This window comes from Pinus tabuliformis, chromosome 4_2 (genome assembly GCF_031772625.1).
Source record: "Pinus tabuliformis cultivar Carrire ecotype Pingquan chromosome 4_2, CPIR1, whole genome shotgun sequence".
Lineage (NCBI taxonomy): Eukaryota > Viridiplantae > Streptophyta > Pinopsida > Pinales > Pinaceae > Pinus > Pinus tabuliformis.
In genome coordinates this window covers 440,133,671-440,153,563 of record NC_142304.1, presented here as the reverse complement: position 1 = coordinate 440,153,563, position 19,893 = coordinate 440,133,671, and the positions used below count along the sequence as shown (strand labels likewise).

The following is a 19,893-nucleotide window of genomic DNA, read 5'->3' as shown; positions in this document are numbered from 1 at the left end:
CCCCATTGCGTTGAGCTCCTCCATGAGATGAGGAAACTTCTGCTGAACTTGTTCCCTGGTGAGCCACTTGCCTTGCTGAAGGAGTTGGCCTGCTTTGACAACTCGATACAGTTGGATATTCTGTTGGCGAGTGTTCTTGATCTGTGTGTCCATGATTCGATCAGTTGCAGCTTGTTCCATGCAATCTGGATTTAATTCTGTGGGTTTGAGTTGTTCTGCAATGTCGGATGTGTCTAGCAATGGTGGAAAGTATGGCCGAAGGCGGTCCACATTGAACACTGGGTGCAGGCCAAGGAATGGGGGAATGCTGAGCTCAAATGCATTGTCTCCCATAGCCTTAGTAATGGTGTAAGGACCATATCGGAGTGGTCTCAATTTCCGATAGGCTCCAGTAAGGCGTTCCTTTTGCAAATGCAACCAGACTTTGTCGCCCACCTGAAACTTGTGTGGCACCCGATGTTGATCATGTCGCTGCTTGTACTTGGCATTTGATTTCTCAAGAATATCATGGACCTGCTGGCGAATATGTTGGATGCGCTCAATGGAGCTGGTGGCCTTATCTGTTTCGGACTGGACATGAGCTGAATTCATGTGAGTAGTTGCAAGTGGCATGGCCACATCAATTGGGCATAGTGGCTGGAATCCCAAATCCACCTGAAAAGGGCTATGGCCAGTGGAGTTGTGAAGAGCTCGGTTGTAGCTGTGCTGAACATAGGGGAGGCTCTCGTCCCATGTGCGTGGATGCTTTGAGTTATACACGCGCAGAATGTGCACAATCATCCTATTGACAACCTCTGTCTGGCCATCAGTTTGAGGATGGAAGGCTGTGGACTTCGCGAGTTTGGTGTCCAGCATTGACCAGAGACTGGACCAAAATGTGCTGAGAAACCGACTGTCCCAATCTGAGATGATAGACTGTGGGATCTCAAAGTGCACCCACACTCGTTCAAAGAAGAGTTTAGCAGTGGCTTCTGCTGTGATATTCTTCTTGCAGGGCACCATAATGGCCATCTTCGAGAACCTGTCGATGACCACAAAAACACAGTCATTTCCATGCTTAGTGGAAGGAAGGCCTGACATGTAATCCATGGAGATGGATTCCCAAGGTCGACTAGGGGTAGGCAACGGGGTATAGAGGCCGTGCTTCTTAATGGTCGGTTTGGCAATGGCACAGGCAGTACATGATCGGATGTACTTCCCAACATCCTGTCGAAGATTCGGCCAATAGAAATAATTTTGCAGTACTACCACTGTTTTCTCGACCCCGAAATTCCCAGCAGCCCGACTGTAGTGTGCTTCCCAAATTATCTTGGCACATTCGCTTGAAGGAACACAAAGGTGACCGAGGTGGCATAATAGGGCATCCTGGAGGTGAAAATCTGTAACATGCCGACCCTCCAAGAGTGTCTGGTATGTGTGGCCGAATTCTGGGTCGCTTTTGTAGAGAAGTGGCCAATCAGAAGTCTCGTGCCCACAAGAGTTGAGCACGGTGGTCAGCGCCATGATCGGTGGTCGACTAAGGCAATCTGCAACATTATTGGTGCTGCCCTTTTGTATACTTGATATTCAAGTGAAACTGTTGCAGGTATGTAGACCACTTCTGATGGCGATCATTCTGCAATTTCCCTTGGGTCTGTATGAACTGCAGGGGCCGGTGGTCTGTGTGGATGACCGTTTCCTTCCCCAAAATGTAATGCTTCCATTGTCGGCAGGCCTGTACAATGAAATACATCTCTTTATCATAAGTGGGGTACTTCCGGACTGTGTCTGAAAGCGTTTCTCTGTGATATGCCACTGGATGTCCATGTTGAGTAAGGACTGCCCCAATAGCATAGTCAGAGGCATCGGTCTCGACCTCAAATGGTTGTTGTAAATCTGGTAACGCGAGCACTGGTGCCGTGCAGAGGCGATCCTTCAACTCCCTGAATGCCTTCTGTTGAGATTCAGACCAAAAGAATTTTGCTTTCGCCCCTCCCTTGGTGACTTGACTCAAGGGCCAAGAAATATGAGAAAACCCCAGCACAAACCTGCGGTAGAAGTTGGCAAGACCTAGAAAGCTGCGGAGCTCTGTTAGAGTGGTTGGAGAGGGCCAATCCCGAATGACTTGGACCTTGGCTGGATCGACATGCACCCCCTGTTCATCAATGATGTATCCCAGATACTGAACCTGGGTCATGCCAAAAGTGCATTTCTCCAAATTGGCACATAGCTTGTGTTGCCGCAGTGTTTGGAGAACCTGTCGGATGTGGTGGAGGTGCTCTTCCCAACTCTGGCTGAAGATCAGAATGTCATCCAAGTACACTACTACAAAGGAGTTGGTGAATGGCCGCAAGATGTCATCCATTAGCCTCATAAAGGTTGCAGGAGCATTCGTCAATCCGAAAAGCATGACCAACCATTCGAAGAGGCCCTCCTTGGATTTGAAGGCAGTCTTCCACACATCTGAGGGTTCGATTGGTACCTGGTGATATCCTGACTTCAAATCGATCTTGCTGAAATATTTCGCCCCCTTTAGTTGGTCTAGGAGGTCATCAATCCGCGGGATCGGGTACCTATTACGGACAATGATCTTGTTCAGCGCCCGATAGTCAATACAGAGTCTCCACGTCCCATCCTTCTTCTGTACTAACACGATCGGGCTCCCATAGGGCGATGAACTCGGACGGATGTGACCTTTCTGCAGGAGCTCCTGAATCTGCCTCTTGATTTCATTGTTCTCCAGAACGGAGCGTCGATAAATTGGTCCGGCGCACCTGGGGTCAGATCGTTGGAGTGCTTGACTTGACAGTGCAGAGGAACCCCTGTCGGGGAGGTGAAGATGTCTTCGTACTCCTCCACAATCTTGTCCATCTGTAGCTGTCGTGCAGAGGGACCCCGTTTGGAGGCCGCGACCACTGTCTTCTTCTTCCCTTGAGGGCGTATCATCAGGAAAACAAATTTCCTGGTTTTGGAAATGATCTTACTGCATTGTTTTGCAGTAATCAAAGAGATGGCGGCAGGTGGTGCTACCTCTGGTATCCTGAACAACTTATTTCCCAATGTAATAATAACAGCACGGGGCCTTGATTCATACACAGCATGTCGCTTCCACAAGTATGGTTGTCCTAGTAATACATCACAAACTTCAAGGGGAGCAATGTCACACAATACCTCATCCGTGAAGGGCTTGATGTTGTATGGAAGGCGACACTGCTGATTCACGCGAAGATCTCTCCCTTGGTGAAGCCACCCAATGGTGTATGGTTGTGGATGTGCTGTGGTCGGTAAGCCCAACCGCTTCACGACCTCTGCCGAAATGAGGTTCTTTTGACTCCCGCTATCAACAATGAACTGTATCGGGGAGCCCTTTACCCACATCTGGGAGTGGAAGAGACGCTCCTCCTCCTCTGGATCTTCGGGTTCATTTTTCTGGATCTTTGCGGTAGCAACAGTGGCGCTGGGATCCGCATCAATGATCTGCTTCCCTTTTTCATACCCCTTATCGGGTTCTGACTCAGAGTCGGAACATGCATCTGATTCTGAAACCTTTAGCTCAGCCACCAGTGACTGCTTGGCCCGACACTCACTTGTGTTGTGAGTGGAGCTCTTATGGAACTCGCACCATTTTCCAGTGTCCTTTCTCGGCTTCGCGGCGTTGTTCTTTGCTTGCAGCTTCGGCTGGTTGTCTTGGGCTGTCCCGCCTTGGCTCTGTCCTTTGTTCTGTGGTCTAGGGGCACCTTTCCCCTGCTTTGGATTCGCAGATCCAAAGTCTCGCTTCTTTTGTTTAAACTTCTGCTCATCCTAGAATCAGATTCATTGTTCAAGTGGCGACTCCACTTCTTTCATCTCTTAATTTTCTTGAGCAGAAATCTCTTTCTATCATCCATTTGATCCCTTATTGTTCATCATGGATTATTCATTTAAACCATGTCATTTTACTGATAATCTCCATGATCTTCCGAAAGAGGCCATTTCTAAATTATTTAAGTTCTCGGGTGGTGATTCGGTCACTGTTAGAAAGCATTTAAACATGTTTACTTGTATAATGATCATATATTGTAGACTTCCTCAATATAATCATGAAGATTTCAAGATGCGTCTATTTGTTCATTCTTTAGAGGGTGATGCCTTGAATTGGTTTAATAATTTTCCTAATGATTTTTTCACTTCTTTACAAGACATTCTCAATGCCTTTAAAGATAGATATGATAGTCCAAACAGCTTGCCTTCTACCTCTAAAATTGTGCAAACGAAAGAAAGTAATCTTATAAAAAATCCAGCTGTTGAAGAAAGTTTTCAAGATCAGAATGTGTCATCCATCGGAAATATCGCAGACCAAGTTCATGATAGTGAAAAATCAGGGACAAATGACAATGAAAAGGAAGAGCAAAAACAAATTATACAAGAACTAATGATGCTGGTAAAAAATATGGAGGCTAATCAAACTAATTATGTCAATGACGTGAGAACTTTGTGCACCCACCTTGAAAAATGTAATAGAGAGATAGAGATTATGCAAAACAAGTTATTAATTATGGATCATCAGTTGGCCACCATGCAAGCAAATCATAAAGAAGAAATAAACTCTATACAACATTGCTTGATGAACATAAAGGAAGAAAATGTTAAAGTAATAAAAGACATGGAAGAACATCATGCCAGACAAATTAGTGCTATAAAGGTTGAACACTCTAGACAGATGGATGCCATTAGAATACATGTTCAAAAGTTTCAGCAATTGGAAGATGAAAGAAACCAGATGACATCAATAGATCAGGAGCCTTCTCATTTGTTGCAACAAGCTCCATCTTATTATGAGGAGGTTATTAGTTCAGTTGAAAGATGGTTGATTGAAGATAGACTTAAGAATGATAAAGATCAGATGCAGGATAAAGAAAGACATATCACACATACTTCATCTGATAGTTTTGAAACAGAAAGTTCCATATCATCAGTAATTCAACCTGCCAAAAAGAAAAAGCGCAAGAGAAAGAGAATGAGAAGAAGATTTCATGCATCAGACGGCCGTGAGCAGCTTGATTTTCGGATAGGAAAAAGTCCTACCATGTGCAAAATTGGACATGGCACATCCGACAAGCAGCCGACAGATTTGCCTGAAAGCAGGCAAATGCTCAGTATGCACTATATTGAACACATCTGATGCCATGGGGCATCCTTTGTATCGTATTTCTGACCCTACTCCTTGTTTTTTTTTTCGCATTCTTATTTCTGCTTTAGATAGTTAATAAATGAAGAGCTTTTATCTTTCCTGGTGCTTAATGTATATGATGATTTTTGGATGGACGCTACTTATTTTTGTGTTGTATGAATGCAGATTCTGGATTCTCACATTCCTGCAAGCAGCAACGTGTCCCCAAGTAGAGCCAGATGTTGACCTCTACTGGTCAACTACCCATGCAGTACCCCCCCCTTTTTATTGGCAAAAAGGGGCAGCACCTGATCGACATGTCCGTGCCATCCTGCCATCATCAGCAACTTGATCATTTTGGTTGTAAACCCAGTCTGCATGTATGAATTGTAAATAATCTTAGCAGACATGAGTCGTGTATGTGAATTGCCTAGGTGGACCTAACTTTCTAGTGGTAATCTACGTCCCGGAACGTTTTTCGTCTCACCGATCCATGGATCGGCAGAGTTTTCCTTCAAACCTGACCCCAAAGCCGGGATGGATTTTGTCATTAGAACTTTAGGAGAATCCTAGTGTGTTGATCTGCTAGATTATAGTTGTGTCGCAGAACTGGGTGATTTGTGAGGGTCTGTATTAAGTGGGTTTGTCCCCTTGAGGTGTAAATTGTAAAAAGTCATCATGAAATGTGTCTTGAGGGTTGAAAATGTTTCAAATTCCCTCATGAGTCCTAAGTCCTAGGTCCTAGGTGATGTTTCCGAAGGCTTAGTTCGATGATCCATTTTAAAATGAATTAAGAAATCAAAAAATGAATAAAAAAATAAAAAATAATTAATAAAAAAAAATAAAAAAAAAATAAAAAAAAATAAAAAATAAAAAATAATAAAAAATTAAAAAAATAGAGAAAAACCCTAACTAATAAAATAATAATATTTTAAGTGAATGCATGCAAAATATTATTTTTTAATAAATCGACGGATGAGATCAAGAGATGTCTTGATCCTCATCAACGGTCGAGATCATTTCAGCATGGATCACTCGAACTAGCCGTTGGAGTCATTTCCTTTAAGTAGGGTGCTAGGGGTCAGTTCAGATCATGGGATCTGTGAGTCTGATACTGAAGAAGCTCTCTTGTAAATCTGTTTCTGGTTAATAAAAGAAGACTTTGGGGTCCATATCCTGCTGGTGTTACTCTCTTGAAATGCTGTGAGATTGTTTAAGTTTCTGCATATTTTATTTTCAGCCATTAATAATAGCTTATTGTAGAGTAGTGTGAGCACAGGTATCTTGTTCACTTGCTAGGGTTTGAGTGCTGTTAGAGTTTCTGGAGTAATGGCAGGTATCTCCATTACTTTTTGAGACCTAGCTGCATTTTTGCCCTCTTTACTGATGGTTGAAGTGAGCTGTGCAGGAAAACTCTTACTAAAGAAGACTGCTGGGCGTTAGGGGAAGTTCTCGACTGAACCAGCCAACTCCCGCAAGCATTTTTTGCTGAGCCCAGTTGGATTTGATCCTGGGTCTATCATTCGGTTTATTTTTCTAATTTGCATGAGAGATTTTCTGAAGTTCTTCACAGTGACTGTCTGAAATTTCTGTTTTTTAAAATATTTCTGTGCTTATTGTTGAATCTGGCTTTTGAGGGGCCAAATCTGTAAATTAAATTAGCTGTTCTAGGGTTTTAATTTTTTTTTGCTTTATGCAGTTTTTATCAGGGTTTAGGGTTTTTTTAGGTTTCATTTTATCACATGAAAAATTTCGAAATCATTTTTGGCAGGTAAATCAGATTTCACCCGTGGCTCCCATGCCCTGTCAGTAGCTACCACTTTATCGATGCTGTCGTGCCCAGAACTGGCTCAGATTCGATTTCAATTGACACCGTTCCAGCCATTTCACCTGCACCACGATTTGGGTTTTTCAACACTCATTAAATCTGCAAAATGTCTGCGTGCATGTGAGGAGTCCAAGCTGTAAAGAGATATCAGATCAGAAGGGGATTCAAAGAAGGATCGATTTCAAATAGTTTTCTGGCCGCCAACAGTCACAGTGAGAAGCTCAGATCTTAAAATCGAATTCATCCTGTATAATCTCAGAAACAATCTGCGCCATCGACTGTGTCTTTTTTGGGAGATTTCTCTGTCGTTTATGCACTTCTATAGCGTCATCGGGCCAGAGGAAGCGTGCTTTCAAAGTTGCATTTTACGTGGCTGAGACTTCCATTTATCCGCTGTTAGAATTCTGGTAAGGTCGCATGAGGTTTCATGGCTTGAGCCCACCGTGTCGTGTGTGGAGGTATTCCGCCATAGTCACTGTCGATCCAGCTGAAATCCATTAGCAGGCCACGACTTTTGGTAATCCTCAACTCGTAAAAGCCGTGGATCGCCTCGTCATAGTTTGCAGCACGTTAAATCCTCGGTGGCCAAGCATTCTCCAGCGAAAATAGCTTTCTACGCACGCAGTCTCTGACCTGTTATTGACTCTCCGCCGTCGTTCGCAGACTCGCCACAGGTATCGTATATATAAAAGGTATTTGCGTGGTTGCGTAGTTTAGGTAGGGTTGGGTAGCTTGAATGCTATCGCAGGGTTTTTCATTTTTTTTAGTTTTAGTTCGATTGCCTTACGTTCTTTTTTTTAAATTGCATTTTTATAAAAAAAAAAAAAAAAAAAAAAAAAAAAGGGTTAGTCGTAGGTTTTAATTAGTTTTTTTTAGACTTAAGTTTATATTTTTGTATAGTTGGTGTTTTAGATTTTAGTTTGGTTAGACTTTGGTTTAATTTTTTAGATTTTAAATTTTTTAATAAATCGTTTAGTTTTTTTTATAGATTTTTATTATATGAAAAAAAAAGATTTATTTATGTTTAGTTTTATTTTTAATATAGTTTAGTTTTTAGAATAATTTCTAGTTTTCATTTTTAGATTTTCTTTTAAAAAAAAAATATAAAAATTTTGTGGAAAATTATTTTTGCCAGATTCAGTTGTTTTCCTGTTATATCTTTCATGCTGAGATCTAAATTTTCAAGTCGGGATACGAAACATGATATCTGGTTAATGATTCATGACTCTCGTGGTGGTTTAAAGCATTTATCTTTTTCAAAATTCTCAGTTGCTGGATATCGTTTTGGTCATTGTGATTTCGCTGATACCTTTTGATGACAAATGATTGCTGTTCACGATTTACGTTTCTATATCATCTAACAAGTAATCATCTTAACCATAATCTCTTAAGGCACTGGTCTGCTAAATTAATTAAATCTTTTTAGTGCTTATCTTAATCGTATCTCGTGTCTCCCAACCAACTGGTCGACAGTTGCCCTCATCATCTCACAGGGACTACCCGCCTTAGCCGCGGGAGACAGGCTTAAACGGAGAGATCGGGGATTAGAGTGACAGCCCCCGGTCTGAGCGTTGTCGTGTCAATCTGCGCGACAACAAGCTAGAAGGTGAGGGTCAAGTGTAATGAAATTTCCAGTGAAGCCACCATAGCTGCTCCCGACTTGCAATACAAAAAGATGCAAGCAATTAAAACAAATATAAAACAATGTACAATTGAAAAGATAAGAGCTTGAATATCTTGCACAAAAGTTTGAAAGTCTTTCCTGTCAGCAGAAATATATGTCATAGCCCCTACACAACTTGCGATCTTATCTTTTCGATGGAGATTATAAACAGACAAACCTCGAAAGCTTCTTGTGAATGCTCCTTCATTTTTGCCATCCTTCTTAGCAAGCACGAGAATATACCAAAGCTTGTTATTAGCAAAAGGGTTTGCTATGTAAGATCCTTCCAGACAATCATAGATTGGATCATGAAATTCGAAGCAATCCTCTTGAAAACCATACAATCCTTGAAAAGATGAATTTTGAATTAGAAACATAGGGTTAGGATGAGAATCTTGTGAGGGAAAATGGATCTGATCATATTTAGTAGGCATGCCAAGACAGTGAGGACCTGACATAAGCATCAATGAAGGCTGAAGTGCCTCAACTGCTTGACAAGTACTCGAATAGCGAGATGTTAAACAACTATCATCTGATGTGCTGATGAGAAAATGGTAGGTTGAATGACAATCATTAGAGTCAGAATCATAATCAGATGAGTTGATTAAAGCATTAGATTCCTAGTTACTAGTCAACAAAGATAAATCACTTTGAACAGCTCTAAGAATGCTCTGAACAATAGAACCAACTTCCTTGCATGCCGAATCAGACAAACTATTTTCCTGTAGCTGGTGACAAATTGTACAAGCATCGTAATCATTGAAAGAATTGAAGAGGAATGCTAGTATAGCCAATATACGAAACCAGTCAGGGTGTAATGTATAAAAAAGAGGAACCTGATTCAACAAATAACTCAAGCACTTGCTAACACTCAAGAGGATTTTTGGTGTCATCAAGACATTCACAAGAGAGACTAGGAGCTGATTATCCACCATAACACTTAACAGATATGAATTCTTCAGCCAAAAGTAATCTTCAATTTGATCTGCTTTGCGATTTCGCACATTCACTAAGGATATACATTCCAAACCTGAATTCTATACAAGAGATTTCTATGAGGGTGGACTCACTGCAGTAGTATGATCATAAACCTGATCTCGAGAAATAGGAAAATTGTAAAGAGAAATCCTGAAATCCATCGAGAATGAGTTTGCATCCAGCGAAACAATAAGAATGAAAAAATTTTGTGAGAAAATCTATATTTGACATGGTTTAGGAATTTCACTAGGATCGCGAGAACCTAACACAACCATCAACGAGAGATGAAGTGCCTTGTCTTTCTGACGAGTTCCGGAACTTTGAAATGACTGATAACAACATTTTGTAGACTGAGTCAGATCGCAAATTCTTGAAACAGATAACTCAAGTTATAATATATTTCTGATCGCAGGTCTAAGAATGTATGCATCGAAAAAATCTCATGATCGCACTGATTCGCTGAGTTGCGCCGATACAAAGCAAGAGATGATAAAGGATGAAATGGATGCTCTATAATTTCACTGCTTTCTTCTTCATCACGGATAACCTCGCTACATTGTGTCGATTGAAGAGTTAACTTATCAGATGAAGAACTTGAAAACCATGGAGCATCTTCATTGCGAGTTGATGTATTACCATTGGTAGAACACAAGGGATGGCGAGGTGAAGAGGGAAAAATGTTCATAAGCAAATCTTTTTTGACCGAAATGTATTTGAGATCTAAATCTTTCGAAACAAAATCTCCTTGAGAAACAAAAAGATCAGTGGATGCACTTGGGCATTAGTCATCACATACATCAACAAAGTCATCATCATCAGAATGATTGTTTCCCAAGACTTCAGATTGATTAGGTAAGTAAATTCCATTTGATTCATCACCGAGATTCTCAGATTGAAAATCAACCAAGGATGGAAGAGCATTATCCTGACATGGGGAACTTTGAAAAAGAGAAGAAAGATCAAAGGTCTCTTCACTTTCTTTCCCCTCTACCTGTGTAATGTGACTGCCTTGTACCTAATTGCAATTTGAACTAGCAACTTGAAAGTCAAGAGAGTGTGAAGAACTAGTTGGTGGAGCAAATTGATCAAGTGGATCATGATACAAAGAGTCATGGCATGTAGATGATAGAGGGTGACAGATGTCCCTTAAAGAAGTAATACTTTCAGTGGAACAAGATTCAAGATTGAGGTTAAGAATGCTAGAATCATCTTGAGGAGTGGAAGAATTAGTCTTCACCATAGGCTTCATGAGCCATTCCGGGGTTTCCTCCATTAGATGTGAATCATGAAAAGCGGAAGGAGGATGAGAAGATGGATTAGGAATTTGATTTGCAGATTTCCCAACTTTATTATCATCGCAAGGAGGTACCTGAATTGGTACCGGAAAAGGAGAAGGACAAGGAATAAGAGGAATAATAGGTTCCTCCTCTGAAATTAGAGGTGTCTCATGATTTACAAGAGTTGGGAGAGAAGAAACATCAAGAGGTTTAGATTCACTGTGAAAAGAGATATGAACCAAACGCTTAAACTTTTGTTTAAATAAATCCCGATCTGTGCCTTCTCCAGGAAATTCATAACAAAGGTGAAGGAATCGATCTAAAAAATCCTTAATTGATTGATTAGGCTTCATTCTTAATTGATTAATTCTTTTAAGAACATCTCGATAATCATACCTATCAAATGCTTTATAAAGCTCCTTCACAAGTTGCTTGAATGAATGGATAGAAGCAATAGGTAATGTATGATACCATCTCTTAACACGACCTTCAAATTTGAGGGTGAGCAATCTAGCCATGACATCCTTGCAATGTATTCCATTAGAAAGGCAAAAATGGACAACTTGAAACAAATGTTCACGAAGAGTTAATTCACCCTCGCCATCAAACTTAAATTGGGACAGGTTATGGAAAAATTCCGTAGGGATGGTAAGATTAAGCTCTTTAGAAAAACATCCCGGGATTATGATTTGGGAAAGAGCCATTTTGGATAAGAGATTCAAAGTAGAGTCAACGGGCACGACTTGTCATCTGGCCCTCCTAGCGTCATTTGTTGATGGTGCTGGAAATCCGTCAACCATGGGGGTCTCCCGAATGTGAAGTCCCAATTAGACCTCACACCATTTGGAATAGAAGCCCCATCCATAGGATTGACCTGACTACCATGTATCCTTGTAGATTTGCCTTGGCTACAAAGTTCAACACAAGAGAGTAATACACATGTATTTTCGGATCAACAAGTGAGTATGCCTTGTGAAATGTTCAGCTGTGGAAAGTATCAAGGTCCTTCTACCGAAAGGGAAGAGAAAAGTGGACCCTTTAAAGACAAGTAATAGTACTAATCTAGAAAAGGCACACGAGCATATATATATGAATGAATTGTTGATCAACTAGCGAAATAGTTCACAAGGAAGCAATGATTGTTAAAGCAAATACAACACACCTTCAACAAGATAAGTACCAAAACCACCAAAATAGTTCAATTTCCTTAGTACAAATGAAAACAACATACATCACAAACATTCAAAGAATAGTCTTACAATATTCACGACATATGCATGAAAGCATGCTGGATAAACGAGCTTCTGAATTAAGTAAAAGTCCCAAGATACATCAAGAGAGTGAACACCACTAGCCCCAGTAGTGGAGCATTAGAGAATCACTCGCCCCTCCAAAACAACTATCTTCCTCTCCAATGGTTGGTAGGAGGAGCCAAGGTGAAAAGCCCCTTACATGAGCAATTAGGGTGTATATATAACATATGGGGCGACCATTCACCTCCCTTGTGATGCTTGGGCTACCTTCATGACTAGTTGACTTCTCAGTGACCTTTCAACTTCCTACATGACTTTTTGTATTACATGGATGACTCATCAATTTCCGCTTTACATTACATTTCTCCAATATTGAATTTAGATAATCCACAAATGATGTGGCAAATAATGACTCATGACCGAACATGACATGATGCGGATGACATAGATTGCATGATGATGTGGCAGTGCCAAGCAATCCTTGTTGCTGCTTAAATGCTTCACTATCCTATATGCATTAATAATTTACCTCCAAGCATAATTTTGGATGATAGAGAATAGGACCACCTTTCTCATCTAGCATGAGGAGCCTATTACCTCTTTAGTGGTTAATGTGGTGACCTTGCAGTTGTCAGAGCCACAGTCTCTGCAGTGCCAGAGGCATCAGGTGGTTAGAACCTAAGGGGATGTATCGTTAACCAAGCCTTTGCTTGCTTCCCCTTGGATTCTTTGTCACAACCTACTCTAGAGACTAGCTTCAAAATAGTTAAGAGAGAGGATACATTTAGCTAGGCATATAACTAAAATCAATCAAGATTCTTGCATCACACCTAGATCATAGGATTTGCATAGCATATAAGATAGTGAAGCATTTAACCGATTGTTCATCCAATCACCTAGTATCTAATTGATCTAAAGCAAGTAGTTGACTCCATAAGGCACTGATCTCACAAATAATTCTATCTAATGTCATAACTTGCTAAAAATCAACCAAATGGCTAGGCCATTCAATTGTGTCTGCCAGACTCATTGGTTGCCAATAAGTCTTGCATTTCCATCTTCCATAGGGACGACCCCCCATAGCTTGTTGTTGAGAGACAACTAGAACAGAGAGGTCGGGGATAAGAGTAACAACCCCCAACTTGAGTCGTTGTCGCACCATGCTTGTACAATCTGAGCGACAACAGTCCCTTCCTTGAGAAATTTGATTTACTTGATTTGTGGCCTAGGTGGAGTCCACATCACTTTCTAACTTAACTTTGAACTTTAGATGAATTTCCACATCATTTTGGCATGTGTGGATATTTATTTTTCTCCATTTATTTAATTGTTGGGCTAATTTATTGCCACATTTTCCACTAAACTTAGGAAAAATGGGTTTGGAGGGTCACTAACTTATTTTTCACCCCTCAAAGTGTGTCTTAGTAGAAATTTGAGCGTTTGAGGCCTAATTCCACTATGAGTTTTGAGCTGGTTGGAAGTCCTTTCACCTTGTTGAGCCTTAAAACATGAAAATATAGTATTTTGCATCACTGGAATTCATTCGTTAGGGCTGATGTCATCAACCCTAGGCAATTCTAGGGCTAGGAAACCCCTAATTCTGCACCAAGGCTTCAACCTAAGCTCAATCGAAGGTTTGTGGATCCTATTGTTGATTATATCATTATAACAAACCTTTTTATCTCTCCTTGTATGCCTAGTTGTGCTACTTTTGAGTCATATGGTAAAACCCTAGGTTGCAATCCCTTTATAGGCTGCTTCTAAGGTAGACTATTCCTTGTCTTGTAGAATTGAGCCTTCTCCTTAGCTTGAGTATCTTTGGAAAATCCTATGCAATTGTCACCTTTGAACCCTAGACCAAGAATATCCTTTAGGTGATTGTATACTGGGAAGCCTCCCATTTGGTGAAATTCCACTAAAGAGTAGGAGGTCGATTTTTGAGGTGATTGTGGCATCCACCTCATTGTTGTGTCTTGATTTGGGTTTTTCCTTGTGAAACATCTCCTAAGACTTGCTAGATTTTGGGGCAACAAAGTCTATACCTTTGTATTGCAATTCATAGTTAGATTTTTGTGGAGCAATGGTGGTGACATAATTTTAGGTTAACCTTGGGTGGAATTACTAGGGTCCTTCATCTTAAATACGAGAAAGATGTTTCAGAGATTTTCCTATAAGAAGAAAAGAATAACATTATAGGATATTTGATTGGAATCAAATTTAGTAACATCAGAAGACCTCAATGATTTTTAAAAAATAACCTTTTAAAATAATCAAGGGTCAATATCAAATGTGCAAAAAGAAATTAACAAAATTATTGTTGATAAAAGTTAAGAAATTTCTTATGTCAAGAATCATAGTCAGAACTTGATTGCACAATTTAAGTAATTAAATGGTGAAAAGAAATTGTAAGAAGATATATTAGAAGAACTCAAAAAAGAAAGTATCGAAGTCTTCAGAAGTAAAAATACAAGTTGAATAAAAGGGAGCAAATATAGATCCAGTTAATATCACGATTTAGAAAGATGCCAATCCAATTGAAGTCAAGACATACTGAGATGTTGCAATATAAACGATGGAAATTCCAAGTGATGATCCAACAATAAACCAAGCAACATTAATGTGTGAAGAAAATCATGTACTTGAAGTAAACCAAGAAAATCATATTACAAGAACTCCTCATCTCTTGAAGTATGTAGCTATGATCGGTCTTCATAATCATAATAATAAAATCATTGATGTATTTGCTTTAATAAGATTATTATTTATTAAGCATGTTCTTTATGTTTTTTATTTGTCAAAAGAAGAGTCATGAAAGGCTTGTTAGTCATGGCCTTTGCAAAAAAATAAAATTGAATTTTTATAGTCTATTTATGTCCTCCTAATTGCCAAGTCGGCTCTCCAAGTGTAAGGTTGGCTCAACTTCATGTGGCATCCATTTGCTTGATTAGAAGGCTGTAAATAGCCCATGTGTATCCTCCCAAAAGGGAACTTTGGATCAGCTTATATATCTCTGAAATACGAGGTCTATATGTGGCTATATATCTCTGTGGAAGGTGAAGATCTGAGGCTACATATCTCTGTGAAGGAAAGCGAAGTCTGAAGCAGTATCTCTGAGGAACAATGTGAAGTATCTTTGTGGCATGACATATCTGTGTTTAAGGCATCTTATACTGGAGATCGTGGAGGGCTGGCTTGGGATTTGGAGAATGGTTATCTAGTTACCACTGACTTGGATTTCTCTTGTTGAAGATGATTCTATAAGGAAGGATTTGCTGGGTTTTCCCCTTCTGGGTTTCACCCTCGCCACTGCCCTAATCTCTGGTGTCTCTCGTCTCCTGTGCACTATGATCTCTACTTTCTTTATGTTTTTGAATGTGTAATTGCTTGATGACATAACTGAATAATGTAAATGCTAAAAGGAAACATATATATCAATCACAAGTATTTATCATGATTAGAAATTCAATTTGCAATCGAATTTCAACATTATCAACATCCAAGTCATAAGGGTAGAAATTTTAACTAGTCAGTGTATCAATAACTATCAGGGCAGAAACAATTGACTTATTTTCTGAAATTATTGATGCCAACGACATTAAGTCTTATAATAGCAATTCATCTCATGTATCAAATAAGTATGAAGTCCCATACAAGATCAATTGGGATGGTTAGATCATTTTTCAGTTCAACGGATTTGTTCAACATGCAGAGGTTTATATCGTCTCGTACCATCAATCACAAGACAAATAAATATATATCAGGCCTTTCCATAAATATGCTTTGAGGACAAAGCATTTCTCAAGAGAAAGGAAATGTAATGAATATAAAAATATAAATAACATTAAATAATAAGTAATAATTAATAATTAGTATAATGAAAGGACATGTTTCAAAGGACATGACTATTAAAGAAAGGGCACTCTGCTTAGGTATATATATGGGGCCCCACTGTGTTATCATATCATTGTTTTTACTCATATATTTACATATATAATTTATCCTAAATGGATATATTTATATTCCAAGTATTTTGGATATTATACTGGTGAGCCATATTTTGGTAATCACTTGAGTGTTCAAAACAGGTATAGGATCTGAGATATTTTTTGCTTATGATGTTTTTGGATTGTTCTTGATGCCAAGAACTGATTGAATACATATTTAGGATGGAAAAAAGGGGTAGTTTTTCTAACTCTTGGAATCTTATTCTCAGATTGTTGGATAAAATTCATATTCTGATCATTGGCATATTTTATCTCACTGATATATGTATCCTTGCATTTCTATGGATCAGCTTGTACTTTTCCACAATGATGATCTGATCTGTTGGGGAGGATGTCATGCTTAGATTTGTTTCTGGTTGTTCCTCATGTCTTTCCTTTGGTTGTCTTAAAGTAACATTTTTGGTGATGAACCACTCTCATATTCAGGGACCTGATAGCTGGAGGGCAGAGACTGAGTAGAGGGTGTTAGAAAATCCCCAAAACTACTTTTGTTGGTTTTGTTTCTGTTCTTAAACTGTGAACTTGTGTTGTTGTTCCAGGGCTTCTCTTGTACTTGAAAATGAGTAAAGTGCGATATGGACAAGCTTCAGCTGACATTAGAAAGGTACAACAATATGGCAAAGGACTCTAGTTGAGGATTAATGGCAGAAGTGTCCTCAGACACACAATTTTATTAATCAGAAAAGAAATTACATAATAATTTTGCAAGAGTTTACACACACACCAACTCAATTGCAATCAAGAGAATGAGCTACATATAAGCTTAATTTCCTAACCTATTCTAGTTATGGACTACTTATTAAATTAACAAGTGTCCATTTACAATAAATGCAGTTCTAACCAATCTACTAACTCTACTCCTAAATTGGAGCTTAAGAGATGACATTATTCTAGAAGTCATATCTTTTACAACAATATTCTATTTCTAAGTGTCTGCAATATTTAATTAAATATTCTAAATAAATAAATATTCTATCCTAACTTTGTGAACTACGAATTTTGTATTTTGGATCATCTAACATTCCTCCCTATGATCCAAAGATACATTACAACAGATACCAAGTTCATCTCTGAACTTAGTAAATTTGATCTTGCCAAGTGGTTTTGTGAAAATATCGAAGACCTGATCTTCTGAAGGACAATAAACTGGCTTGATGACGTCCTTGGCAATGAGCGATCTAATGTGATGATACTTGGTGTCCACATGTTTTGTTTTGGAATGAAAAACTGGATTCTTGGCAAGCTTTATGGTTGACTGGCTGTCAATGAATAATGATGTAGCTTTTGCTTGAGGAATGCCCAAATCCTGCAAAACTCTGCGCAACCAAACAATTTCACATGCTGCTTCCCATGCTGATATTTATTTTGCTTCGGCTGAAGAAGTGGCCACTGTAGCTTGTTTCTTGCAACTCCAAGACACTGCGGCTGATCCCATGTTCATTAAATAACCGAAGGTTGATGCTCGATCATCAATACTACTAGCAAAGTCGGCATTTGAAAATCTGCCAAGTACAAAGTTTCTAGTCTTTTTGTAAAGACGACCAAAATCTTTTATTCCTTGGATATATTGTAGAACCCTTTTGGCTGCATTCCAGTGGCTGTCTCGTGGTTCCGGCATAAAGCGTGAAAGAATACTAACTGCATAAGAAATATCTGGTCGAGTCGTTGTTAGATAAATCAGGCTGCCAATCAACTATCTATAAGTAGTGTTGTCCACCTTTCCCCCCCCTTCAAATTTTAAAAGTTTTTAGTTTTGTTCCATGGGGGTAAGAATGGGCTGACAATCCTGCATTCCGAATTGCTGAAGAACTTCTGTTGCATACTTACTCTGAGAAATAAAAATATGATGTGGACGTTGAAATACTTCAACTTCAAGATAGCAGTGAAGTAGTCCTAAATCTGTCATCTTAAATCCTGCATGTAACTCCTTTTTCACCTGTACAATATGATCGTCATTGTTTCCAATAATGATCAAATCATCGACATACATAACAAGAATCACAAGATGTTCACCCTGTTGACATACGTACAAAGTATCATCAGATTCAGTTCAGTGAAATCCAACTTTCCGAAGGTATTCACGCATTTTGGCATACCAAGCTCGCGGAGCTTGTTTTAACCCATATAAATCCTTAATCAGTTTACAAACTTTATGTTCTTGCCCTTCAATTTCAAAACCTGGCGGTTGTGTCATAAATACATCTTCCTATAAATCTCCATTGAGGAAAGCACTCTTTACAGCCATTTGATGAACTTTCCATCCTTTTTGTGCTGCTAATGCGAGTGTTAAGCGGATGGTGCTCCATTTTGCTGTAGGAGCAAAAGTCTCCTCATAATCAATGCCTTCTTGCTACGCAAAACCTTTAGCCACAAGTCTAGCTTTGTACTTGTCGATTTTTCCATTTTGATTGTACTTAATTTTGTAAACCCATTTGCATCCAATGGGTTTAACATTTTGAGGAAAATCAACAAGTTTACAAGTGTTGTTGTCTTGAACTGCCTTATATTTTTCAATCATAGCTTGTTGCCATTCTTTATATTTTATTGCCTCTTTGTACGTGGAGGGTTCAGTAACATCATTCGTGATCAAGGCAAAATTTCCTTCATTCTTGGTGGACCCCCTTGTTCCTGTTTCATTTTTCTCATTGGGCCTTACATCTTTCAAAAGTTGAACAACCCATTTTGGCAATTGATGTTCACTTGTTTAAGATTCTGAAAAGTCACCATCATTATAAAGAGGATTAATGTATGTAGAGGTGCGTTGATCAACTATAGATTCTGGGGGCAGAGAATCATTGTCAGAAGAACTACTGCTACTAGGAGATTCTGATGAATTGCCAGAAGACCCAGACTGTGTTGGTGAAGTAGATGGACTGGATGAATCATCTTCAGAGGAAGGAAAATCAAGTTCATACCAATTTTGTGAATTTGGTTGACTTGGAATGTTTCCTTTCCTTTTATCTCCTTTTGTTTCCAATTTTTGAAGAAGATGTTCTATTTCTTCAGCACTCTTACTCTCAGTTTCATAAAAAATTACATCTCTGTTGACAATAAATTTCCCATTTGACAGAAGCCTGTACCCTTTCTTCTCATCCGAATATCCAATCATTGTGCATTTCAAAATTTGTGAGTCAAGCTTAGTTCATTTTTCTTTTGGAACTAAGGCATAACACACGGAACCAAAAACTCTAATGTGTTTAACTTTAGGTGTGAAACCAAACCATGCTTGATAAGGTGTGATTCCATCCACAGAAGCAGTGGGAGACCTGTTCCTTAAATAAACAACTGTATGGATTGCTTCTGCCCAATAAATAGGATTAACTTTTTAAAAGTTAACATAGATCTCACCATTCCTAACAAAGTGCGATTCATTCTTTCTACTACTACATTTTGCTATGGAGTGTAGACATTTGTAAGATGTCATTAGATCCCATTGTCTGTGCAATAACTTTCAAATTCATTTGAAGTGAATTCTCCTCCATTGTCAGTTCTAAGAGTGCCAATCTTTTCCTTGACTTCATTTTCAACAAGTTGACGAAAAGTTTTAAACTTTTCAAATGCCTCTGACTTATGCTTCAAGAAGTAAACCCAGGTCATTCATCTGAAATCATCAATAAAGAGTAAGAAATATTTGCAACCTCCTAGAGAGGCTTGCAAGGGTCCACAAACGTCACTTTGTACTAATTGCAAACGCCTGTTTGCTGGACATGAGCTTGTCGGGAAAGGTTCTCGACTTTGTTTTCCATAAATGCAAGCTTCACA

The 19,893-nt window shown here is 39.1% G+C and overlaps 1 protein-coding gene across 6 annotated transcripts in view; it reads left to right on the top strand.

Moving 5' to 3' along the window:
* The window catches only part of LOC149169851 (tobamovirus multiplication protein 1-like), a 380,857-nt gene that overhangs the window by 234,249 nt on the left and 126,715 nt on the right, over window positions 1-19,893 (top strand). For all 6 annotated transcript variants that reach the window (XM_089428835.1, XM_089428833.1, XM_089428834.1 and 3 more), the window contains one exon: window positions 16,671-16,735. In XM_089428835.1, coding sequence (XP_089284961.1) covers window positions 16,671-16,735 — 65 coding nt within the window. The remainder of the gene's footprint in view (window positions 1-16,670; window positions 16,736-19,893) is intronic.